Source organism: Cydia amplana, chromosome 2 (genome assembly GCF_948474715.1).
Source record: "Cydia amplana chromosome 2, ilCydAmpl1.1, whole genome shotgun sequence".
Classification (NCBI taxonomy): Eukaryota; Metazoa; Arthropoda; class Insecta; order Lepidoptera; family Tortricidae; genus Cydia; species Cydia amplana.
This window is the reverse complement of record NC_086070.1, coordinates 25,292,899-25,320,135: the sequence shown is the minus strand read 5'-3', so window position 1 is coordinate 25,320,135 and position 27,237 is coordinate 25,292,899. Positions and strand designations below refer to the sequence as shown.

At 43.3% G+C, this 27,237-nt stretch overlaps 1 protein-coding gene across 1 annotated transcript in view; it reads left to right on the top strand.

The window, feature by feature from the left end:
• Window positions 1-27,237, top strand: part of LOC134661010 (protein madd-4) — a 431,812-nt gene that overhangs the window by 301,948 nt on the left and 102,627 nt on the right. The window contains exons 5-6 of the mRNA XM_063516910.1: window positions 14,310-14,453; window positions 27,036-27,215. Coding sequence (XP_063372980.1) covers window positions 14,310-14,453; window positions 27,036-27,215 — 324 coding nt within the window. The remainder of the gene's footprint in view (window positions 1-14,309; window positions 14,454-27,035; window positions 27,216-27,237) is intronic.

Here is a 27,237-nt window from a genome sequence, read left to right as displayed (position 1 = left end):
TCTGTCTGTCTGTCCCTAAATCCACCCCCATTTTTCAAGCTAAAACAAACAAAACATGACATACATACGCAAATCATCGTCTTGCTTTTGGCTCTGTGGATTTCCACATTTCAAAAACATAACGCTAAAAATAACAAAGACAATCAGAAATTCCGTTTATACACGTTCACAGTCACAATTTAACATGTCAAATTTAACTTTTTTTGCATGAAACATGTGTAGTACCCCTACCATGAGTTTAAAAAAAATTATACATTCGTGAATTTTTCTATTGAGCCAACTGTAAAGTCTGAAGTCTGCCATTGAAAACAATTTACCCATACCATGAGTCACAGAGAGTGTCAAAACTGACATACTTGTAATTTACTTTCTATCTCGCTTGCACTAATATGTCAGTACGAGTGAGATCCAAAGAAAGTAACTGCCCATTGATGATCAGTCCGCCGGACGATATCGGCCTGTCAGTTAAAGGTGACAGCTCCGAACAACTGACAGGCCAATATCTTCCAGCGAGCTGATCATCAGTGGGCCCCTTAAGTTACGTTCACGCTAGTGTCACAGGGCGGACACGCCATACATCAAAAATGATTTGCGTTTATATGTGTGCGCGGCACGTCTGTACACGCGTCATTGAGTTTCTGACGGAATCCTGACATGCTCTCAGTAGAGCGACTTACGCACACATTCACGTCGCGGCCTGTCGCGGGCGAGGTAATCCGAATCGGGGCGGGGCGGTGCGTGTCCGTTCTGTATGATAATACTATTACTTATTCTGTGCTAGTGTTTATGCGCGCTTCAAAATCCCATACAAAAATAGACAACGCAAACACGAACTCACGTCGTGCTATCGAATGAAATTTACACTAGGCGTTCTGGTGGTAGCCACACTGTAGGTAAACTCATGGTAAGGGTACCGATCGCAAATTGTAGGCGTGCGCGGGACACTGACGTTTGAGAGACAGAACTCATTTTGTTGTTTATTACAATGAAACGTTGGATCATTCGTGAAATACATATTTATGATGTTCATTGTACATACATACATTATTGTTGGATTTGTTAGGTTGCGTCATTATGCAAAGTGGTGTATGTATGTTTTGCGAGTGAGTAATGAGTAAATAATTCACTCATTTTGCAAAATCAGGTCCTAATCGAAATTGCATTTATTTAGAATTATGTAAATAATATTTTTCAAAACTGCACTTATTTAGGTAAGTATCACTTCACCAGTACCAGAGCCCGTACCATGAGTCACTGACAGTGTCAAAACTGACATATACGCTATCGAGAACGTAATTTACTTTCTATACATCTCGTTCGCACTAATATGCGAGTACGAGCGAGATGTATAGAAAGTAAATTACGTTCTCGATGGCGTAAGGTCAGTGCCAAACTGTAGCCGTACAGTACAACACTGACATCATTTGACATGTAATTTACTTTCTATACATCTCGCTCGCATTAATATCCCAGTACGAGCGAGACGCATAGAGAGTAAAGTAAGTTACGTAGACGTTATTAGCGTATATTAAGCTTAGAATAAATAAAGTGGAAAAATTACTGCCTACCATATGGGTCATTGTGAAAAAATTCGCTGGCTAGGGATGAGCTCTTGGTGGCTTAGCTGGGAGAGCGATGGAGTATCGATCCAGAGGCCGTGAGTCCAAGTCTCACCCAAGGCAGTAATTTTTCCACTAACTTTATTCTAAGCTTAATAGTATAGTTCGCAGATGTTTCTGCTTGTTGAAAAATTAAGTAAGCATTATGTCAGTTTTGACACTGTCAGTGACTCGTGGTAAGGGTACACCCTACAAACTTCTTTTGTCATGCATGTAAAATACTATTGCTATACTATTTGCAATGGTAAAATTTCAACGCCAGTCAAGAGTTGTTACGATTCGTTCCGTTACAGTGAGTGACAGTTTTAATTCGGCGAATACGCTACGTACCAACAACACGACTACTCGTATCTGTGAGTCTTGTGTACTTGTAATAAGGTTGAGTTTCAGTCAACAGTGGACGATGGTGGATACGAGAGAGCTCTCTATACAGAGAACTGCTGAATGCTGTTAGCGGATTAAGCTGCCTTTCCACGTCAACTCTGCTCAAATCAGTAAGAGAATTACGAAAAATTAACGCATCTCTGTCGCATTAATACGGAAGAGTGATAAAGACAGATGACTACGCTACGGAGCGTAAACGATTGGCACGTGGCTTGGCATCCTGATCGTTTACTATTACGATTCAGTACTATGGCCTGTCCTGCCTGGCCCCTGTTTCATCATGGGGACAATTTGCCGTACATTGCTGTTTCAGTCGTCATTAAGGGGCCCACTGATTAACAGTCCGCCGGACGGAATCGGCCTGTTAGTTAGAACAAAATTTTGACAGTTCCGAACAACTGACAGGCCGATACCGTCCGGCGGACTGTTAATCAGTGGGCCCCTTTTGATATATCGAAGCGGCCGAGGTGTTCAAAAAATCTGAACACGCACTCTAGCGCCTTGACAATAATGGCGTATAGATATTTGTATGCACCTTGGCCGCTCGGATATAATATATTATTTGATAGCGTCTATTCTACATATAAATATTGACGCTATTTACCTTGATTAGGTACTTTAAACGATCCATACATTTTCAGGAAGTTGTTGTTATAAAGAGGCGCCTGTACCCTCATTTTCCGCTTAAAAACTTCCATCAATACGTGCATCGTTAATATTAACTATTCACGTGTGCTCCACAAATGGACCCTGTGAACCAGAAAATTCGATAAAAGGTTCACACCGAGTGTTTCGAGGGGGCATGTATAAAGTATTTCGAGATTTGCGAGGCATCTCAGACACTTCACATCGCTTCTTCACTATCCATCCAACTCCCAACCTTATTGTTTTATAGTAAGGTTGGAATTATATCAACAAGATATATCAAGGTAGGAGAGTGCGAAAGATCCATAGATTTGCTTTTAACAGTAGCGCGCGGAGACTTGTGATTTTTAAATTCGTTGCATTTTAGTTTACGGTTTTCGCCTGTTGGGAGTTTGATGTGTTTTTTTGTGAATTTGGAAATGTAAAATGTAGGCGTGAAGCTTACGGCTTAGCTTTGATGGAGTACGTATATTTGTTTTATGTAGTAGTGGAACAAAAATTGGCAAATAACCTTTAATATTTTTAACATTTACAGTCATGTAGAATCTTGAATAATAGTTTTTTTCTGACGTTTCCAATTCGAACGTGCACCGACATCAAACCGATATTAGAATAATTAAAAACGGATGAATCGATTTTGATGAAACATGTCTTTCAAATAAAATTAACCGCTTCTAAATCGGTTTACCCGTTTACGAGCTGCGGTGTTATAGATATTCGCTAGGTGCCCCACTGGTGCTGCCCTCATTTTGTCGGCTTTTCTACGTTAAATCTTATGGAGTAAAATTAGTTCAAGCGGCTGCCGCTAGCATTAATGTTTGACATTCCATAAGATTACCTGTTTGTGACAATCAGCGCCACTTCTCCCTCCACCGGCTTCGCACCTTGCCAATAACACTCCTCTTTTTGCGTCGGTGGTCAAAACCACTCCAATGCGCTCCAACAAATAACAATTCTCGTTCTAAACACCTCCGCACGTACAAACAGCATCACTCTTAACTGACCATCATTGGACCTTATGCCCTTGTAATAAGATCTACGAAATGCCAGTTAACAGTGTGGGCGTACCAACTCCGTGGGACGTGACCTGAAACGTTTTCCCGGCAAATTACTTGGCCGGTTTTGATTGATGTTTCATTAATGTCGTGATTCCAGCTGGAACAAGGTCACAACAGATGTAGAGAATAGATACAACGAGTTATATTAATATCGCTAAAAAGTACAGTAGTAGTATCGTAACTGACCTCGCGTTAGGGCTCATTTAGACGAGGTCGCATGCGAGTTAATTACATTGCGTCGTTTGATCGGTCGGCTGAATAGATGTAACTTCAATGGTCCGCAATGTGACTAAAATCGTATACTCGTAAGTACGAGTTCACGCGCCGTCTAAATGAGCCCTTAGCGTAGGTAACCGTTTCAGCATGGGCAAAAATGCTTTCGTGTGTCCGTATCGCCTCTGCAAGTCGCAATTGTGAGTAGGTTCGATGATTAAATAGTTTTTTTTGTCGATTTAGTTTTTGGAAAATTTTCAAAATGGCGTAACCATGGGGGATATGGTCATGGGGGTCGCGCGGTCTACAGCTAACCAAGCCACTATTATAGTTTTAGAAATATTATAATAAAATATATTATATGTATAAGCATTTAGCTGTTATGAATGTAAACAAAGTATCAAATGAAATAATCAGTATATATCTACCTATTTGAGAGGTATGAATATACTGGGTAAACAATATTTGTATTCTGAAAAGGCAACTGGGAAGTGAGATAGTGAACAATGGAGGCTAAGAGCGCGGCTAAGTTTTATTATAAAGTAAATTAATTCTGTGACAAAAGTACGAGTTTGCAGACATATTTTCTAAAACACTTCACTTCTTGCATGAAAATAGCTTTTACTTTTTTACGCGTAACTTTCATCGCCGGAAAAGAGTGAGTAAACTCAGACTTTAGAGGAAATAGATTTTTATCCGTAAACAACGAAAAATATATATAAATATAAATAATAGAGCCAGTTTGTGTGTAAAACTTAAAAACCGCCCGTTATTAGATACCGAGGTAGATACTATAATTTGTAGCATCAAAAAAAAAAAGTACCCGACATTAGTTTACTTGAATGTTTAAGTATTCCAAATTTCATGTTATTCAGAAAGTCTGTTATAAAATGACTACGTACTTACCTACCTAAATGGCGGCAGCTATAGGCCTGATTCGAACTTTAAGATAGGTACGTCAAATATTACGTCTAGATACAATATGGATTAGATATGTCAGTATAAAACTGTCAAAAGTGACGTTTTTGTTTGAAGAAATCGGGGTTCGAATCGGGCCATAAGTTCGTACCTACTCTTAAATTTCTTAATACGGTCCATCTTATAGTTGCGGTGACCTTTAATCAATTCATAACAAAATTAATCTAATAAAATAAGTCAGCTTCCAAAGGATTAAAAGATTGTTTTCCATGTTTGTTTTCTTGTTTTGCACGAAACTTCAAAAGCCAGGCAATCTGCAAAATAAACAAATCGTACATGGTATCCGTCAACTGTTCCGAATGTATCAAACGTGCAAACAGCAACATTCAACTGTACATCTGTGGACCTTATTACAAAAGACATAAAGTCCAAGAATGTACAGTCAATAGTACAGTCGATGGTACGATAGAAATGGAATATTTTCAGTTTTTGTCGCCGAAAAGTGCATTCGAGAATCCTTTTAAGCAGATAACATGTTTCACGTTTAGATTTTTAGGGTTCCGTAGCCAAATGGCAAAAAACGGAACCCTTATAGATTCGTCATGTCTGTCTGTCTGTCCGTCTGTCTGTCCGTCCGTATGTCACAGCCACTTTTCTCCGAAACTATAAGAACTATACTGTTGAAACTTGGTAAGTAGATGTATTCTGTGAACCGCATTAAGATTTTCACACGAAAATAGAAAAAAAACAATAAATTTTTGGGGTTCCCCATACTTCGAACTGAAACTCAAAATTTTTTTTTTTTCATCAAACCCATACGTGTGGGGTATCTATGGATAGGTCTTCAAAAATGATATTGAGGTTTCTAATATCATTTTTTTCTAAACTGAATAGTTTGCGCGAGAGACACTTCCAAAGTGGTAAAATGTGTGTCCCCCCCCCGTAACTTCTAAAATAAGAGAATGATAAAACTAAAAAAAATATATGATGTACATTACCATGTAAACTTCCACCGAAAATTGGTTTGAACGAGATCTAGCAAGTAGTTTTTTTTTAATACGTCATAAATCGCCTAAATACGGAACCCTTCATGGGCGAGTCCGACTCGCACTTGGCCGCTTTTTTTAATTTTCTTTGAGAGTGCGCCTTTGATAAGTGCATTGGGAGTATTAGAGTGTTTCTTTCGATGATTTGTTTATTTTAAACGATTCATAATGAAATGAAACGGTTCTGGTTCATAGGTTATAGGTATTATAGGTATTCGCGGGCTTGGTTTCCGCAACTCGACGTCATATTATTGCGCCTATTTTGCGTGATGGGTTGGCGGCCTATTCCTGCCAACCCAGCTCTACCAGGAAGCCTAGCAGACCCTTGACGTTGCTGACGACTTCTGGGAGCGACCCCGGTGAGCCGAGGTGTTGTGCCCGGTATTCTGCCACCCCTGGGCATTCGAGAATGACGTGGGCGGCTGTCTCCTCTGCCTCCATGCACGCCCTGCAGAGGGGGCTATCTGTAACACGTAGGGTTAGTAGGTGTTTGTTAAATGAGGCGTGGCCGGTTATGGCCCCAGCTATAAGCCGGAGCTGTGGTCTCTTCAGCTGTCGCAGCCTCCGTGACAGATTGGGGTTGAGTGTCGGGAGGGCTTCCTTCACCTGCCTGCAGGTGCCTAGGTTAGACCAGTATTGTTGGTGTTTTACCTTGGTGTTATGTCGCAGCATGTTCCGGAGCCAGGCAAATGGCAGAGGTAGAATTGGCTCAGGTCCTGCCACCTTCAGTTCCGAGCCACCTCTCGCCAGGATGTCGGCTGCATCGTTACCTCGTGAGTTGCTGTGTCCTTTAATCCACTGCAGAGTTACGCCATTGGTGGTACACATACCTCTGACAGAGCTTTGTGGCATTCGTAAATTAGCCCTGAAGTGAGAGTATAACTTTGTAGGGCTTGTAGTACTGATCGACTATCAGAGAGTATGCGGATGGGGTAGTCCATTACTTCCCTTGAGACGATTGCGTGTGCTGCCATTATGATGCCCATACATTCCGCCTGGAAGACTGTGTTATGGGCACCAAGTGGTGTTGAGATGTGTATGTTTAGGTCCTCTGAGAAAACCCCAGCGCCAGTGCCTGACCTTGTCTTTGATCCGTCCGTGAAGATTCTCAGCTCTCTTGGGTTGAGTCCTTCATGGGGTTCTTCATGTAATTGTATTTTGTATTTCTTGTCGAAGACGAACTGCTTGGGTATCCTGTCAGTCACCGCTTCTATAAGCGGTTCCCTACCTATGGCCTCGTAGAGGATTTCGGTGTGTGGCACCCTAGGCGGTCTCCAGAGATTAGATTTTTTAAGACGTACCGCCGCAGCTAGCGCTTCCTGTTGTATAAAGAGGTGCAGCGGCGGCAGGCCCAGTAAGGCTTCCAGGGCCGCGGTTGGTGTTGTCCTCATGCAGCCCGTTGTCGCCATACAGGCCAGCCTCTGGAGTCGTTGTAGTTTAGCCTCAACTGTGGATAGTTTGGTGCGTGGCCACCATACTATCGCTCCGTAGCTTATTATTGGTCTTATTACTGCCTGGTAAAGCCATAGAGTTAACCTGGGAGTTAATCCCCAGGTTCTACCCACCATTCTACGACATTGCCAGAACGCGACTGTAGCTTTATCAATTTTGCCATTTAAGTGATTACTCCAATTTAGCTTGTTGTCAAGTATTACCCCTAAATACTTTACCTCTGCAGATAGTTGGAGTTCTGTATTGAACAGTTTGGGAAGGCGGTAGTTTCCCAAATTGCGTTTGTTGGTGAACATTACCAGCTCCGTCTTGTGGGGATTGACTGTGAGTTCGTTGTTGATGCACCAGCGCTCCACGATGGCTAGTGCAGAGCGGGTAACGTCGCATACCGTACCTGTGTGGTTGCCGCTCGTTAGTGTCACTATATCGTCAGCATAGCCGATTGTGTAGTAGTGATTGTTGTTTAGCGTTGTGATTAGGTCGTTCACTACTAGGTTCCATAGAAGTGGTGATAGAACGCCCCCTTGGGGGCATCCCTTTGCCACTGATGCCTGCTGTGTCTCGCCTGTCCCAAGTTTTATGACCCTCTGGCTCAACATGTTGTTTATCCACTGGATCATAACTGTATTCGCTCCATGTCTTACCAGTGCTGCTGCAATGCTGCTGAACCTAGTCCTGTCGAAGGCCCCTTCTATATCTATAAAGGTTCCTAAGCACATGGACCTGCTTTTAATCGCCACCTCAATTTTGCTTACCACTGCATGTAGTGCCGATTCTGTAGACTTGCCAGGGCTGTAGGCATGTTGGTTGGGATGTAGGGGCACGTTACTCAGCACCCTCTCCCTCAGATACCTGTCGCACAACCTCTCCAAGGTTTTAAGCATGAAGGAGGTCAGGCTGATGGGCCTAAAGGATTTGGGATCCGAGTAGTCGCTTTTACCTGGTTTCGGTATGAAGATGACTTTGACCTCTCTCCACCGCTTCGGCACGTACCTATGAGCCAGACAGGCGCGCAGGACGGTGGTCAGCTTCAAAGTGAGATGCCTGCCGCCCCATTTAAGTAGCGCAGGGAAGATCCCGTCCATTCCTGGAGATTTGAAGGAGTCAAAGCTGTTTATGGCCCACTGCGTGCGCTGTGGGCTGATTACCTCGTGTGTCTGCAGCCACTCGTCCTCCGACGGAGTGGTCTCCTCCTCCTCCTCCCAACTTACTGGGTGCGATATCACGCAGTCCGGGAAGTGAGTTTGCACCAGGACCCGTTCCGCCTCCTCCGGTGAGTTGGTGAGAGAGTTGTCAGGCTTCCGCAGGGATCCCAAGGTTATGGTTGAGTTGTTGGAGAGGACCTTCCTTACCCTGTTAGCCTGCATGGTGGTCTCAATGTCTGTACAGAATTTGCGCCAGGAGTTTGTGCTTCTGTACCTGAGACGTTTCTTGTACTTGGCCTTTGTGGACTTGTAGCTATCCCAGTCCTCATCAGTGCCAGTGTTCATAGCTCTGTTTAGTTGTCTCCTCATCTTGCCCCTGAGTCTCTCCAGCTCAGGTCCCCACCAGTTGCTCTTCCTTCCACTTCTTGTTGATGGGGTAGTTAAGGGACATGCCTGATGGTAGCAATCCAGGATGGTGTTTGTGAGGGTGCTTACCTGTTCTTCTATTTCAGCTGTGCCTACTATCTTCAGGGGACCCTCCTGCTGTTCCAGTATTGTGTTTAAACGCAGGGTATAGAGGTCGCGATTGGTCCTGCGTGGGTCCCTTCTAGGCACTGCTGTAAGTGTATTTACCTGAATGTCGAATCGAATCCACCTATGGTCTGAGCACGACACCTCCTCCGATACATGCCAACCTGAGATGTGTTTCGATGCTTCCTCGGATGCTAGGGTCAGGTCAATGATTGTCCTGCTGCGTCTGTTTATGAATGTCGGTTCCGAACCTGTGTTAAGGAGGTTGAGGTTTGTAGTAAATAGGTACTCGACAAGCTTCTTACCTCTCTCGTTACCTGTTTCCATGCCCCATAGGGGGTGATGAGCGTTCGAGTCGGTTGCCACGATGAGTTCGAGCCCCTCCTCTTCGCAGTAGTTGACCAGCCTTGTCATGTCATGCGGTGGTGGGTCGTCCGCCTCCGGCATGTACACGGAGGCTACGACCATCTCCTGCAGGCTGGTGTCTTGCGCGCCGTGCAGCCTTATGGCGCACACGTCTCTAGAACAGAAGCTCGTTAGAGGTTGCACATGTATATCTTTAGTTGTGTATATGCAGGCCCGGGGGTTGTCCGGACCCGAGTAGACTGTCAGCTTACCTCCTAAGTTGCGGAGACCGCAGACAGAGCCCCTTCTGACCCACGGCTCCTGGATCAGAATTACGGCTGTTGTGTTGACCTCCAACCACTTCCGGATCTGTGCCGTCGCCGTTTCGCTGTGGTGGAGGTTGGCTTGGAGGAATTTACCAATTGGCAAAGGGGGTTCCTCCACCAGGATCACCCTCCTCCGCCGACATCGGCTCCTCCTCCCCCTTGCCGATGGCCAGCTTACCCAGCCCCTGCGCGCACTCCCCTTCACTCTCCGAGGAGTCACGAAGAAGTTCTTCTTCGTCCTTCTCGGGGACGGAAGGAGATTGCGCTGGGGCTTGCGACTCAGGCTCCTGGACTTCGTCCATAGGTGCCTGTGTCGCCGAGTGAGTGTCCATGGGCTCGGCAGGTGTATCGGCTGCGCCATCGATGGCGACAGTGCTGCTGGGGGGCGGCTGCTCCCTGAATTTGCCCCGTGACCCCTCAAACTTCACGTACACCGAGCCCAGCATAAAGCCGAGCCGGCGTCCGCGGTTTACTAGGGGCTGCACGACTGTCTCCGGCACACTGATGACAGCGAACGTCTCCGTTCCCTGCACCTCTCGCCGGTTGAGCAGCCAGCGGTCTATTTCCGCCCACGGGTTCTGATACCGGAGAGCTCGGCCTACCTCGCCGAAGTCCTCCCAGACACCCGGGAACAGGATACCGCAGCGTACCCTTTTGGGTACCTCGCTCTGGCGCTTGACTACCACCTTCTCCCCCTTGTCGAGGGTGATGGTAGCCACGCTGCGCTTGAGCCATGCCAGTGTGGCCTGATCCTCGCACCACAACCTGAGGGAGCCATTCGCCCATGTGGGCTTGCCCCTGAAGATTGGGCCTGCGGGAAGGCTTGCAGTGGGCTGTCTGGCTTCCTGCGAGAGCAGGGCCAGCAGCTGCCTCTGGACCTCATCCGACTGCTGCGAGGTCAGGTGTCCCGAGGTGGCAGTGGTCACCGCCACCAGCAGGTCAGCCTTTGCAGCCTCTGCATATTCGGCAAGGGTGGTTTCTCCAGGCGGTCCAGTCCTCTGCCTCTTAGGCTCGCCTCTGGGAGATATGGTCTCGTCCAGACGGGCCCTCTTGGCAGAGGCCCGGGCACCCTGTTTACTCTCCCCCTTAGTCCTGGCCTTCGCCCTCTTTTCCTGGGGAGGGGCACGGTTCGCTGCTGGTGGACCAGCTGCTGCCTGCGCCTGGCCCTTCCCAGGGGCGCCTTGTTGTGGCGCCGGGGCGGTGTTGTCGAGAGCACCTAGTCTCTCTCTGCGCCTCCGTCGCTGCTTCCTGTTAAGCTTATGCGGCTTAGCCGCAGCTGTAACAGGGGGAGGCGGGGGTACAGGAGTTTCCACCCGTTTATCGGGCTTCCACTTCCGCGCCTTCCTGGACACCTGAATGGTCCATCCCGCCTCCAGCTGAGCAGAAACGGGGTCCAGCGCTGGTTCCATCACTGGGGTCTGCTCCGCGGCAGGGGGTTTTCCCCCTGGCGGAACAGCACCCGTTGATGTCCCCGGTGTTGGCAGTAGGGCCTGGGTACGCTGTGGTACCGGGCCTACTGGTCTGGGCGTCAGCGCAGCAGGTTTCCGTGCCTTCGGTTTCCCGGCGGCTCTTCCCCCTGCTGCGGCCTGCCCCTTGCGAGGCGGTGCTGTCGAGACAGCGCCGCCCCGCCGGTGTGTGTTGTGTGTGTGTCTGTTTTGTGGGGGCACTGTCAAGACGGCGCCCCTTTGCTGAGTGTTATTTGTCGGAACTGTCAGGACAGCTCCGTGTGTAGTGGTGCCTGGCAGGGTTGCTTGAGCCTCCCTGTAGGCACGTGTTGAGGAGGGGGGAACTGTCGAGACAGCTCCTTCTCCGTGTTGTGTTGTGTGTTGTGTGTGTGTGGAGGTTACCGGAACAGCCGAAACTGCCCCGTTTCCCTCCGGTGTTGAGGTACCTTCCGGTACCCGCGGGGTTTGGGATCTTATTTCATCCATGTTGTTTTTTTGTGTTGTTTCACCTCTCGAGCTTCCCACCCTCCATGGAGCCCGCACCTTTGGGGATGTCACTTAGGACACCAGGATTACCCAAGAGGTATAGGTGTGTTGAGGTGGGACTCATGCGCGACATCGGGAGCTGCAGACACGTGGCTGAGAGAGACGATCCTATCTCCCCCAGTGGTTCCACGCGCCCTTGCCCCGTCAGCATGGCCGAGCCCCTGGCATCCTCCCAGAGGACGCCCCTCCCCACACCTCGCCTGCGGACCGTACCACCTCGACCGTACGGGACGCGTGTCCAATACCCTGCAGTGGCTAGTTGCAGGGCCACCGTTTCGCCGGAAATTCGGACCAAAAAGGACATATTGGCCTACAGGGGATAACTAACCCCGACCCCCTGCAGGCCTCGGCCCCCAGGACTCCTGCATCCCCGCTTACGGCGCTCTACTGCGCAGGACTTACGCAGGCAGGTGAGTGTAGTCCGCCTAAGTCACCTACACCTTAGGCGGAACCGGGAGGTCCGCATAGCATAGCTAGCAATATGATCGAAATCTTATTGCTAGCCATGTCATACAGACACTCCAGAGTGTGTCATACCCCGCTCGGGTTTTTAGGTCCTCACGGGTTATGACGGAGGTCCGCTTAGTATAGCTAGCAAATTGACCTAAGTCATTTTGCCAGCTATGCCGTGCGGACTCTCCAAAATGTGTCATATCCCACTCGGGTTTTTAGGTCCTCATGGGTTATGACGGAGGTCCGCATAGCGTAGCTAGCAATTTAATCGAGATCATATTGCTAGCCACGCCGTACAGGACTCTCCAGAGTGTGTCGTACTCCACTCGGGTTTTTAGGTCCTCATGGGTTACGACGTCGCCTTCATACTCAGCTACTGGTGGTCCGGGGCAGATGGAATGTGCGACGCCCGACCGACCACCAGCATTACCAGGGTGTACGACCCACCCCACAAGTGGGATGGGTTCGTCCATGGCCTGCGGCGGCAGAGCCATAGACGACGGGGACGTGTATGATAGACTTGAGGGGGTAGGCATTGTGAGCCCAGCGTCGCACACCTGAACTACGTACCTACCCCCACCTACACCCCAAATAGAGACACTTCCAAAGTGGTAAAATGTGTGTCCCCCCCCCGTAACTTCTAAAATAAGAGAATGATAAAACTAAAAAAAATATATGATGTACATTACCATGTAAACTTCCACCGAAAATTGGTTTGAACGAGATCTAGCAAGTAGTTTTTTTTTAATACGTCATAAATCGCCTAAATACGGAACCCTTCATGGGCGAGTCCGACTCGCACTTGGCCGCTTTTTTTAATTTTCTTTGAGAGTGCGCCTTTGATAAGTGCATTGGGAGTATTAGAGTGTTTCTTTCGATGATTTGTTTATTTTAAACGATTCATAATGAAATGAAACGGTTCTGGTTCATTCTAATGAACGAAACTCCTTTTAAGCTGCGTTTCCACCAACCAGAGATATGGTGAGGATGCGTAGCGAGGGATGTGTTGTCATAAGCCAATAGAAACACATTACACGTTTTTTTGTTTTATGCTTTGGGTGCACACAAGCTATCTCTGGTAAAAAAATCCCCCCCCCCCCCCCCCCCCGCATACCCCCGATATCAATGTGGTTCAGTGAAGGGGACGGACTGAAAATCAGCGCTGCGCAGGCAATTTGTGATGAAATGGCTGACGCAGCGTATGCTGAGCCCGTTCCTTTTGCAGCACATGTCGATTTTTTTTTTATTTTATTGTAAGTATGTATTTTGTAACCTGTTTTGTGTGTGGCAATAAATGGTTTCTTATTCTTATTCTTAAGTTTATGTTACGGCATCTATTGGTGCTACGTCAGTGGCTCCACCTTTGTTATTTGTCACTCGCAGACGCTTTTCTCATTAAGCTTGTTGTGAGTGTTAGGTGTCAAGAAAAGATTAAGAAAAAATATCCTTAGTACTTACTTATTAATTTTTTTCGCCGTGTCATTAAGGTCAAAAATATTGTTTGTGTAAGATACCTTACACACTTGTTTAACTTATTTTAATGTATTGAGGTGGAAAACTATGTAGGTACACATGTACCTACGTAGTACATAAGTACCTACATACTTATTTAATATTAATTATGACCTCAACGTACGTATGAAATTATACCGAATAAAAAATGTAAAAGCTTTAGTAGTAAAATACCCAAATAGTTAATTACAGTTAATTACAGCGTCTTTCCTGTGGACGATACTGTATCGTCCACAGGAAAGACGATCCTTATCCGGGTATTATTATATTAAACTCAATAATAACCGCTATTTCATAAAATCACATATCTCTATTAATATAAAATGCCCGAGGCGAATGCCTGAAGGAATGCATTCCAGCGTTTCTTTGTTGTATTGTGTAGCAAAATGTACCTTTCATTGGCAAACTACGCTACATGTGCTACGCTGTAGTCCGTAGCAGAGTTTTCTTACTACGATAAATTGTTGCTACGTACGGGCCACTTTTGCGAAAGGCGTAGCGAATTCGCCGCGAGCGGAATGGAAGCGAAGTAGTTGCGCGCTCGCGGCGAACTCAAAGTTCGCCGGTTCGTTTAGTGCACGTAAGACCCGTCCTGAGATATACCTACGTCAATTTTTCACATTTACCTTTAATTTCGAATTCACTATTGGTATTATTTTCATCTTCCTCAGGACCGCGGAGGATGGTCGCAATGGAGCGAATGGTCGCTCTGCTCGCGAACGTGCGACGGTGGCGTGTCGCGACAGCTGCGAACATGTTCGTCGCCGGTCGGCTGTCGCGGCGAGCCGGTGCGGTACAAGATTTGCAACATGCAGGTGAGCTATAGTTAGTTACACTGGTCATTTTCCGCAAATCGACGACCATTGTGCCTATTATTTGGGTTTTAGGTTGCTAATAATTGCTAACTGCTTCCTTTAGTCTGCACGAAGACCCTAGGGCTAGAGCATCTGAGCATCTACTGAAAAGGAAAATAGACACGAACATAGGTAATAAAAAAAAACTTCACAATCCATAACGGGAACAATTTCTTTGTATTGCAATTTCTAGCAACGAAAACTAAGATAGAAATAGGTTACTTGAATGTTCACGTCAAATTTCATGCTATTGATATAGATTTCCCGATTTAGATACCTTCGATTGTAAGGCGGAGGGTACGTGGGACTCTTAAAAGTCGTGGTCATTAAATACATTAGAGTCCGTCTAAGCTAATTTGGTCCAATTATGCACCTTTTTAGGGTTCCGTACCTCAAAAGGAAAAAACGGAACCCTTATAGGATGCATCTGTCCGTCTGTCTGTCCGACCTCCCCCCCCTTTTATCTCCGAAACTACTGGGCCTAAAATTTTGAAAAAAATACACAAAATAGTTCTTTACTTATAGATGACAGGAAAACCTCTTATAAAAGTACAGTCAAGCGTGAGTCGGACTTACTCGTAATGTACGGAACCCTTGAAACGCGAGTCCGACTCGCACTTGGCCGGTTTTTAGGGTTCCGTAGCCAAATGGCAAAAAACGGAACCCTTATAGATTCGTCATGTCTGTCTGTCTGTCTGTCCGTCTGTCCGTCTGTCTGTCCGTCCGTATGTCACAGCCACTTTTCTCCGAAACTATAAGAACTATACTGTTGAAACTTGGTAAGTAGATGTATTCTGTAAACCGCATTAAGATTTTCACACAAAAATAGAAAAAAAAACAATAAATTTTTGGGGTTCCCCATACTTCGAACTGAAACTCAAATTTTTTTTTTTTCATCAAACCCATACGTGTGGGGTATCTATGGATAGGTCTTCAAAAATGATATTGAGGTTTCTAATATCATTTTTTTCTAAACTGAATAGTTTGCGCGAGAGACACTTCCAAAGTCGTAAAATGTGTGTCCCCCCCCGTAACTTCTAAAATAAGAGAATGATAAAACTAAAAAAAAATATATGATGTATATTACCATGTAAACTTCCACCGAAAATTGGTTTGAACGAGATCTAGTAAGTAGTTTTTTTTTTATACGTCATAAATCGCCTAAATACGGAACCCTTCATGGGCGAGTCCGACTCGCACTTGGCCGCTTTTTAAAGTAAGTTTGGCAATATAGTGACACTCTCACACTCTGACACCACCAAGTCTGTGCAGAGGCACAGTATGATAATGATGTCGCACAAACTCGATACAAACGGAACACTGCGGTCGCAATCAAACTGTTGCAGTCGCGGTAATTGGTTGCCGGGACAATGGCGGACAAAGTAACATCATCATCATCATCATTATTTATTCATGAACAATATTAATTGTGTATGAAATATAGAAATATACAAAAATTCTTCACATTTCTTAATAAATAAACAAAATAAATAACAATTATCTTAAAAATAAACAGAATTAATATTTACAAAAGCATTAATATATTACAAAATGTCAAACAATAATAAATTATATATAAGTGCTGGAATAATTAAAAAAAATTAATATTTATATCTAAAATTACAAATTAAAATTATAAATTTAAAAAAAAGACAACGCTTCAAGTCGTTCCCGGCGCAAAGGTGCCCATGATGCTCGCAGCATTGCCACGCTCATTAAAAAAATAAAACGAAAATACAATAATTAAGTAAATTTATACCGGTACATATGTCATAAATTCTTCAAGCGTATAGTAACACTTCTCCATCAAAAAAGCCTTCAATTTATTTTTAAACAAGATTGTATTGTTTATTGTCTTAAGCTCAGCAGGTAACTTATTAAATAACAAGCAAGACAGATTGGTAGCTAGCACAGTGCTTGGCCACGTGGAGTTTTGTGACGCGTTGTAACATGGATACACTGAAAATTATCCAAGGGAATGTACTACCACCCGGTATTCCGGGGTATGTACCTATTTAAAGTAAGTTTGACATTATAGTGACGATCTCACACTCTGACCACCAAGTCTGTGCGGAGGCACAGTACGATAATGATGTCGCATAAACTCGATACAAACGGTACACTGCGGTCGCAATCAAACTGTTGCAGTCGCGGTAATTAGTTGACGGGGCAATGGCGGACAAAATAACATGGATACACTGAAAATTCTTCTTTGTCGTCACACTCATGTCAGAGTGGTCGTGGTCGTCATATCAGGGCCGGTGGCAAGCTTCACAATCCGTCGCCATTCTTTCCGTACTGTAGCTCTTCCTGTGCATTCATGGTGTGGTCCATTGAGTGCGTTTTTAACTAGGTCTGGCCAACGCATTGGTGACCTACCGCGCCTTGTGCCTTCGACTTTTCCTTGCACTGCAAGTGGTTCCACAGATGTATCATCTCGACGTGTAATATGTCCAAAGAAAGTGAGAATACGACACTTGACGATGGAAGAAAGACCCTGCTTAATACCAAGTTCCTGGAGAATTGAGACGTTGGTTTGGACAATGCAAACTATCCAAGGGAATATAATATCACCGGAGACCGAATTTGGGCCCGGGTATTGTCCTTATACTATGTTTAACCAAAAAAGAGGTGGAGAATAGCGAAATATCATAGAATCCGGAGCATCCCAACTGGGAAACCTACAGAATAACACCGCCTTTACAGCATTGCTATTTACTCAGTTTTAACCGCGACAGTAATGCAGAAACGTCTGTTTAAGGTCAATGTGGCTAATTCCGTCATAGGGCTATTCCGTCTACAAGCGTTTTTTTTAACAACGAACAAAATTGATATATTCATCGACAACACATTGATTGCTTTTAGTTTCAGTAATCAAAAGTAGATGTTTTTTTTTCCTACGATTAAAAATCCTTAGAGATATAACTCGTGGATGGAATAGCCCCTATGACTGAATTAGCCACATTGACCTTAAGGAATTAGATATAAAGCATTCATAAAAATACGGGTAAACATGTAATGGGTATGTAAATATAGTAATGTAATTTAAATATAGAATAGTAATTATTTATGACGTGTAAAATTGTATTTTATTAATAATATTTGAATTGAATTGAATTAAACACTTATGCTCGAAATAGATTTCATAGAAATGTTAAACTCTCATTTCGAGAAAATAATTGCTTTCTAGAACACACAGAAAATATAATCTGACTCCCGTTTTCCTTGTGTAAAAAGGTAATTCTATTTTCATTTCCGCGAAAGTAATTACGAATATGTCTACCGACGGTTTGGTGCTACTAATCGTATATTACCACCAAACTTGACAAATTTTTCATTAACACACAGCATGGCGTTAATTAAGCATCAATAGGCCCCGCCAACAAACATGATTGTTATTTTTACCTTCTGAGAGAGTTGTAGTCATTTGCTTGCAACATATAGAACAATATTTTAATATTTTCGTATTTTGAATATCCGAGACACCATTTTGTTTAAACGAGTTATACATACTCGTACTGATCATTTTATTTTCGCCTTCCAAGCTTCAAAACGCAAAAAGCCCGCGTTTCAAGTATGATACTGATAATCGGCGTGTTTTAAATATCCATCTTATCTTGTTTTTTAAAAGTAGACTAATGAAATTGATTAAAACATCTTTTAAAACCTACTTATTTGCTTTAAAATATATGAATAGAAAAGTACTCAAAAACAGTCAGTTTTACCACCCCAGCATTTAATTTTCATCGCTGCATTTCGACGAACCACTCGAGAAAGTCAATTTCGGTGTCCCGCAGTGTACAGAGCTAAGAGCAAGTCGCTTCAAAGCGGGTCCTTGCAGTTTATCAAATAAGTGCGCGGTCGGGACTTGGGTGGTTCACGATGAGATTGTAACGTTTCTGTCATTGAAGACCAGTGCATGTTATAGTGTCCATTCTTGCGATTTTGAAAATATTAAAATATTAATCCACGACTAGATTTAAACGTTTTACCGAAGACCAGTGTTTGTCTAACCTTTGTCTCCTCTACATAATTCACTTCGCAAGGTAAATGTGGCTAATTCCGTCATATAGGGACTATTCACAAGGACTATGAACAGGTGAAACTGACACTTTTTAAAGCTTACTGTCAAACGTTTTACACGTGCAGCCTGTGGGTGAAATTTACGCAGAAGGCCTACAACACAATACGCCTACAATACAATAACATCCTCAGGATGCTGTTGAGGCTGCCGAAGCACTGCAGCGCTTCTGGTATGTTTGCCGAAGCAAGGGCGGACGACTTTTTTGCCATTAGGCGAAAAAGAATAGCCTCACTGCTGAAAAGAGTGCGAGGCAGTGGAAACAGCATGCTGAGGTGTATGGCCGAGCGTCTAGACTGCCCGCTAATTAAGTATTGGGTTGAGGTCGCGGTAGGGAGGGACAAGTAGTCCTGATAGTCAGGGTATTTGTAAGTAGTTTTATGTGTTATGTTTCCGTGTTTGTCATTTTAATTTTAGTTTTTTTGTTGTATATATTATTATTATTTTTTCTACATTGTTTTTTTGTGTAAACTAACATTTAGGCTATTAAGATGCATTTTACTAACACTCCTATGGATTATGCTGGTCCGAAATAAACAATTATTATTTTTATTTTTTTTTATTCCGTCTACTAGTCACGAACACCGAACAAAATTGATAATTTCATCGACAAAGCAGCGATTGCTTTTAGTTTCAGCAATGAAATGCAGATGGTTTTTTTTTTAAAGAAATTGGTATACGCTCGTGGAAGGAATAGCCCCTATGACGGAATTAGCCACTGACCTTAGTGTACTAATATAGCTGGTTCCACTAAGAGATCTCGACGCTGTGCTTTTTGAATAGGCTTGGCTCGGGACACAAACTGCCCGTTCTGAGCAATTTAACGGCGTAATGCCTATTATGAAACGTCCTGGTAATGGAAATTCGATAGGAGCTATTATTGTTTTGAGTTGGCTTAATGTCCTATGTTGGCAGTGCGACACAATGAGCGTCGTTTCAAGAGGAACTAAAACAAGTTTGTGATTTTTCATGGTTTTCAAGTGAAATTTGGTCATACTCATACCATACACATACCATTGAAAAACGGGGAGGTTTTTATATTGTGTCAAAATATTGATTCACAATTTTTGCGGATGTCTCTAATGTAAACATTAAGTAAAGATTTTGCAGTTACAAATTATTAAAAAAAATCCCAAAAAGATTCCCAAAAATGCAAGAAAAATTACGTTGAATAATACAATAAAATATATTCAGCAAAACAAAAATGCGTATGGATTGCGTGGAATTACATTACAATCTACCTTAGAAACTATGGAGTTATTGGAGCTATATACCAACTTGTCACACGGCACGGAATGGTTGACGAAGCTGTGCAAGCTACAATTTGTAACTACAGATGTTTTAAAATTGGTCGTTGGCGTGACTGGTACCTACTGACATTTTATTTGTCTATAAGTACATTACGTACGCACATCATTGAAATATCTGCTGTTTGTAGCGACCCCTTTTTCAGGACCAAATAGAAGCCTGTCAGGCTTCACTTAGTTGTTTAAAATTAAGTTAGCATCCTCATACTGTCATGTGACTAAGCATCAATTCATAACTCCCAAGTCAAGCGGGGCCAACAAATTTAAAGCAATAACAGCCGACGAGGTGCAAACTTTGCTTTCAGCGGTGATTAATAGGCGAAGTGAGCGACATCGATGAGGCTGCCTGTCACACCGTACTAGACCTATGGTTACGTAATGACTACGTATAAAGGATGACTCACGCTTGACCGGGCCGCGCCCGGGCCGCGGCGTCCACATGTCATTTCCTATGACGGCTGATCGGTGATCACGTCGTGCTTTCCATAGAAAACGAAGCGCTGGAAGCTCCGGCCCGGCCCCGGCCCGGTCTAGCGTGAGTCATCCTTAAAGGTGTGGTATTTTGGCGGTTCCGTTGGAATCTGCTAAGTCCTACACCATAACTTGACAGAAGTCACCCACAGGAAAAAACCGTTGTATCGCGGCCGCGTTTTGAACAGTAAGATATTATATTTGTTCCTGAGTCATGGTTTTTTTTAAAGTATAAGTATGTATTTATTTATAGGTATACGTATGTACATATATCGTCGCATAGGTATTGACTATAGTACCTACAAGCTTTGCTTAGTTTGGAACCCGATCTGTGTAATATTGTCCCCAATAATTATTTATTTATTCATTCTTTTTGTGGCGTTAGACTACACGATTGGTTCGAATTCGTGTGCGTGACACTGGTGCTGCTGTACTGGTCCCATTCTTATCTCAATGTTAATTTCATAATCTGTTCTCGTCTGTGTAACAGACGGTCAGGAACATCCTAAGTTTGAAACTTGTTGTACTCGTAACTACATCTTATAGTTACGCCAACGTTATTTCAAAACTTTTATTCAATTTGTCTTTGTTTCTCGCCTTTTGCAGATGCTAAGCAAAATGGGAATATAAGTACAATCAGTATTGATTTGATTTCACGTAAACGGACATATACGGTTAATACGCTTAAGTCTACGTAATTTACTTTCTAAACATAATCTTGCTCGCACTAATATGCGAGTACGAGCAAGATGCATAGAAACTAGAAAGTAAGTTACGTTCTCGATATCGTTTACGTCAGTGCCAAACTGGTGGTAGCCACACTCAAACTCTGTGAAGCTCTGCTATTTAGTTCACATAAATATAAAACAAATTTCATTGTAAATGTTTTAGTACAAACTGTACTGAACGAAAATATAAAAGGGAGCCCTATTTAATTAACTTGTTACGGTTTATAATTACTAATTATAAAACTGAATCGCGTCTTAATCACGTACACTTACCTACGTTTATTATTCGGTACGCGTGGATTTTTCCTGTACATTCTACTTGTTTTTGTTTGTAAAACAACAACAAAGGAAACCTAACTTACCTATATTTTCTATTGGAGTTGCGCTCCGTAGATAATTGCTTTCGCGTAAATTAAATTCGGATGAATGAAGCTTTCGGAAAAATGGATTTCCTGGAAACAATGCCACATTGAACATTTCGACTGCCACCAAAATTCTCAACCCCTGGTGTAAATTTAATTCAATAGCGATATTTTTGTATGGGATTTTGAACAGCTCGCCAAGCGGGACGTTTTAATAACTCAAAATCCCACACAAAATGACACTTAACGCATACGCGTACGTCACGTCACGCTATCGAATGAAAGTTACAGTTAGGGGTAGGTACTTACTGTTTTGTATTTGGTACAGTCGCCATCAGATATATCGGAGCGGCTAAGGCGCTCACAAATATCTGAACACTATCAATGGGCGTTAGAGTGCGCGTTCAGATATTGTGAACACCTTGGCCGCTCCGATATATCTGATGGCGAATGTACCAGTGTAGTTGACGTTATTTCTAGACACATTAGTAGCTTTCGGTCGCCCACTGCTGAGCATTGGCCTGTTTTCGTAAACGCCACTAAGTTTTATCCCGGTCCTGGGCTAGTCTCATCCAAAAGTGCCCCGAGATTTTTCGAATGTCATCCACCCAACGAGGCAAACGGACGCCAGGCGCTTCTATCATCCGAAAGCGGCCACCAATCCGTCATCATTTTAGTCCACCTGACATCACTCTGCCTAGAAACATGTCCATGGAGAATATAATAATAATATATGTAGCTATAATTGTATTTACGTGGAGTATACTGTGCGTAGAAATATGAAAATACCCCGTTCGGTGTGACAGTCAACCATTCCAAGTTCAGGTTCCTAAGGTTAAAGTTCGGAACTTGTTTCCACCGAATCACAATGTTCCGGTTATAACAGTTTCGTCTGATAGTTTATCTTGTTTGCCTTCACCGGACCCGAATGGAAATCTTACGTAACGAAACTTGGGAATATCCTTAGTTTTACCAAAGAGAATAGTGTATATAGAGAGTTACGTCATGGTAAATTATGTATCCACAGTACACTTACTGCCATCTTTTGACAGAAGATTAAAACTGTTAGAACGCCATTTGACTTTGATCCTTATTCTTTCACTAATATTTGTCAATTTGTTAAATGTCAAAAATTAACGCCATCTACGCGACAGTATCTCGAGTTGATGGCGTTAATTTTTGATACTTACAAAATTAACACATGTCAGTGAAAGAATAAGGATCAAAATCAATGGCGTTCTAACGGTTTTATTTTCCTGCCGAAAGATGGCAGTAAATTTACTGTAGCTGCATAATTTACTTTGACAATCCGCCTCTATTTCAAATCCTGTTTGGTTTTACGTTATTGTAGTAAGTGTAGTAACCCAGTTCATTCTAGGATAGGTGTAACTGTGCGATTACTTTTTCGACAAGTTTTGCTGATTTTGCTGAAGATGTGAAGATGTGTGTGTGTGTGTGTGTGTGTGTGTGTGTGTTGCTTTTACATCGCACTTTACGTGAACTCTTCAACAGTCAACATGGCAGAAGCGTTATGGTTTAGCGCGGATTAACTCGCCCAATTTTCCTTGTTTGAGTCTAGTTAGACTACAGGGAGCTGGGTTACAGACTGAATATACAGGCAAGATATATAGCACAGTATGAGCATTGAGCAATTCCTGCATGTATTGCACTCAGCTTAAATCATATTTCGGGTGTACACTTCAACAGTCCCCAGTGGCGGTGGCGTTATAATCCAGCAGTGGGTGGATTAACTCGCGCTGCCTAATTTTCGCTATTTGAGTCACTACATACTGGAATACAGCCTGATGGACACACAGATAAGATATTTGGCTCATTTATTCGTAGGCTACAGATTAAGGAGGAGTACAGATAGATTTTTTAAAGGTTACTCGAATTGTAGGACCTTTTAAGTAACATTCGGACACCTTTAAAAAAATACTTTTCTTTCCAAAGGCAATTAATACTCATCGAGGCAATTCTAAAAACTCCAAACACAATTAGGTTGCGTTGTTTTATCTCAGAGTTCCTATGGCCACCTCCTGTCTCCATCATCAGATCAGCTTCATGGTACCATAATATTGCATTGTCACCTGACTTACATATGTATGCAAATTTTCAGCTTCATCAGAAACCGGGAAGTGGCTCAAATTTAACTTGCAAGATTTGACCCGTACATACATACATACGTACATAAGTACAAACAATGCAAGTTAAGTAAAAGCTTGTAATAACGGTCATACTTACATAGGTACATTGCAAGTTAAATAAAAGCTTATAAAAACAATACACTTTTACCGAAGTTCCACCATATTCCTGTTATGATGCAACTTCTCGCACACAAACTGCAGTGCATTAATAAGGACATTAGGCAGGGAGCGGGCGATTCAGCCGACGGTAATAAAATTACGCTCATGTAGCACTAGCTTTACGTTCGTGTACGAAACGTCATAACAATGAGAGGGCAATTTGGGAATAATAGGGTGTTATTATGTTTGTTTTGATACTTTTGTCTGCTTTGCTTACAACCAAGCAAAGAAGTAACGTCATGCGATTGAAGGTGACCTACGTGCCAATCGCTTACGCTCCGTGGCGATCGAAATGCAACTGTCACAACTGTCACTGTCGCACTAATGTGTAAGAGTGATAGAGAGACACAAAGCGTTTCGTTGTCGAAGCGACAGCGATTGTCACCTTGGCTAGGCCGCCTGTGCGGCTACCACCAGTTTGGTATGACATAAACGCTATCGAGAACGTAACTTACTTTCTATTCATCTCGCTGGCACTCGCATACTAGTGCGAACGTAGAAAGTAAATTACGTAGAAGAATTAAGACTCTTAGGCCCACTTGCACCATTCCATGAACCCGGGGTTAACCGGTTAGGCTGGTTTTAAAGTTACGCGGACCGTCCGTACGGATCGCTCCGCACCGTCAAGAGAAAGCTGTCCACGCGAACGGTCGTCCGCGCGGACCCGTCGGCTTTACTCTAAAACGCTCCCTGAACTTAATACATATTGGTCCGGTGCGGAGCGATCCGCACGGACGGTCCGCGTGACACTAAAACTAGCCTTAACTATGGAGTTAGTATGGTGACCAGTACAATTTGACACTGGTTTAACGGTTTAACCGGTTAACTTCGGGTTAGTGGGACGGTGCAAGTACCTAGCGCTTAAAGTCTTAACCAACATCACAGCTAAGTCTTTTATCCTAGATCTTTCCAGGATAATTCCGAATTTAAAATATCCGCAACTCCCAAGCTCCTTACGAATTTAATCGACTCCGCAGGGGGAGAACGAAAAGTGAATGATAATACGAATTGTTATTTGCCCTTATTGGCTGGCGCGCTTTTAAATTTGATTGGTAGGCACTTCGAATATCATTTGGAGGGAAATATCGAGAGTTTGGAGGTTTTGAACACGAGTTTTGCAGTCAGCGTTTGTTGCTACTTTCGATCAGAGCTAATTTTACGGGTTCCGTACCCAAAGGGTAAAAACGGGACCCTATTACTAAGCCTCCACCGTCCGTCTGTCTGTCACCAGGCAGTATATCATGAACCGTGTTAGCTAGAAAGTTTAAATTGTATGTATGTAAAAGTATTTCTGTTGACAAAATAAAATGAATATTAAAGTGGGGTTCCCATACAACAAACGTGATTTTTGGGGTTTTTTGCGTAATGGTACGGAACCCTTAGTGCGCGAGCCTGTTTTTGACGTAATATTAAAGTTCGACTAAGGCCGTTTGCTTGTATCACTTCAATATCACTGAAAGAAATGTTTGAATAACAGTAACAAAAAAATCGTTACTACTTACACAAAAATATATGCATGGGACAACAAAATTTGTGTTTATTTCGAGTTCATACATTCGCCACTCAACGCAAACACCAAGTATAAAGGGGCCCACTGATTACTAGTCCGCCGGACGATATCGGCCTATCAGTTATTCGGAGCTGTCAACTTTTTGTTCTAATCAACTGACAGGCCTAGGGTTTGCAATCCGGATCCGAAATGTATGAAATTATCCGGATCTGGATCCGAATCCGCGGATATTCCCATACATTTCGGTTCCGTCGTGCAAACCCTAAGTGGGCCCCTTAAGAAGTGCGCAAACAAGCTCCAATGTGAAGGTCAGACACTAACCGTATTGACCTTATTAGGAGTAGGTATTTTTGTCAAATATGTTTACCTAACCTACAACACTATAAGTTAAAAGTTCTCAAGGTCAACAGCGCCCTTGATATCCTCACATATTAAGCTGTAGAAAAAGTTACATTAAACCCTGAAATAACGGCTAGATCGCACGCAGGTCATAAAATATGAACACTAGAATTACAGGCCTATTGGGACCTATATTTGTGGAAATATAAAGGTCTTTTAAGGTTCCGTACCCATAGGGTAAAAACGGGACCCTATTACTAAGCTCCACTGTCCGTCTGTCCGTCTGTCACCAAGCGTGATAGCTAAGTCTATTTTTATTGGGTAGACTAAAATGACATTTCATAGTATGAAATGACACATGATGTTCATACTATGAAATGTCATTTTAGTCTACCGAATAAAAAATAGACTTTAGACAGTAGAAAGTTTCACAGATGATGTATTTCTGTTGCCGCTATAACAACGGATCCCGGTGGTGGAAAAAGTACGGATCCCTCGGTGGGCGAGTCCGACTAGCTCTTGTCCGGTTTTTTGTTTTAGCCTATGAAAAGACGATATTATTATCGGTTATGTTACCTCTCTGGTGTTGCAGGTGTCTAATAATTTGTCCGTTTGTCACGGTTCGTCTGCTTGTTTACCTCCTAGTCTTATATCATAAAAAATGTGTTGAAAACCTACAAGTGTACCCAAAATATAAAAATAATAAATAGTTCTACGATTTCGTAAAATTATAAATGAAACTCCACAACTAAATGGAATCGCTGAACGAAACGATATCTTACCCAAAACCATTTTAATATTTTAAATTCAAATACATCATCACTTACAACCATTACTATTCAGGGTAAAGTGACTACAAATACAAACTATGCATTCTGTATAAAGTAAACCTCTTCGACTTTTCAACTAATGAAGGGCTTAAGTGCCGACCGTTTTATAATACAATACGTCCATTTAGCTAAACTACTTTACTTGAGATGACCGTTTTATGAAGATGTACAGCGTGAGTGCGCATTTATTTCAGGATTATGGGTCTAGAATTATTTTGGTTGGTGGGGTTTTCTTTGTTCAAAGCTATACAATGTTATAAGGTTAACCAATCCAATAACTTACTGAAATAGAAAACAAACAGCGTCATAGCAAAAATAATTTAGAATAGAGGCGGATTGGCACAGTAAAACTACCATCTTTCACTTTCCTTCATAATTTGATATTTTGGAATTTTATGTCCTAGATGCCAACCCTTTAAGCCAAATTCATAGAACAAAACTAGAGAAAGGGGGCAAGCTATGATGGCGCCATCTATGCAAACCTTTGATAGTTGCCATCACCATTTATCCACGCTGCTCCAGCAACGCACCTGTAGTAAGTAGGTAGTATGTAAAATATACCTGTGCCTTATTTTCTTCATACAACCCTAATTTTGTATTCCTTTCCAGCCTTGCCGCGGAAACGTGTCCCTGTTAGAAGAGGACATATGGCGCGAGCAGCAATGCGCAGCACACGACAGCACTGCTTACGGCGGCGAGCTGTTTCACTGGCGCGCCCATCGTGACGACGCTGAGCCGTGCGCGCTTACCTGTCGTGGGGAGCCACAACATGCGTTGCAGACTGAACCGGTACGTGTGTGAGAGAGATAGG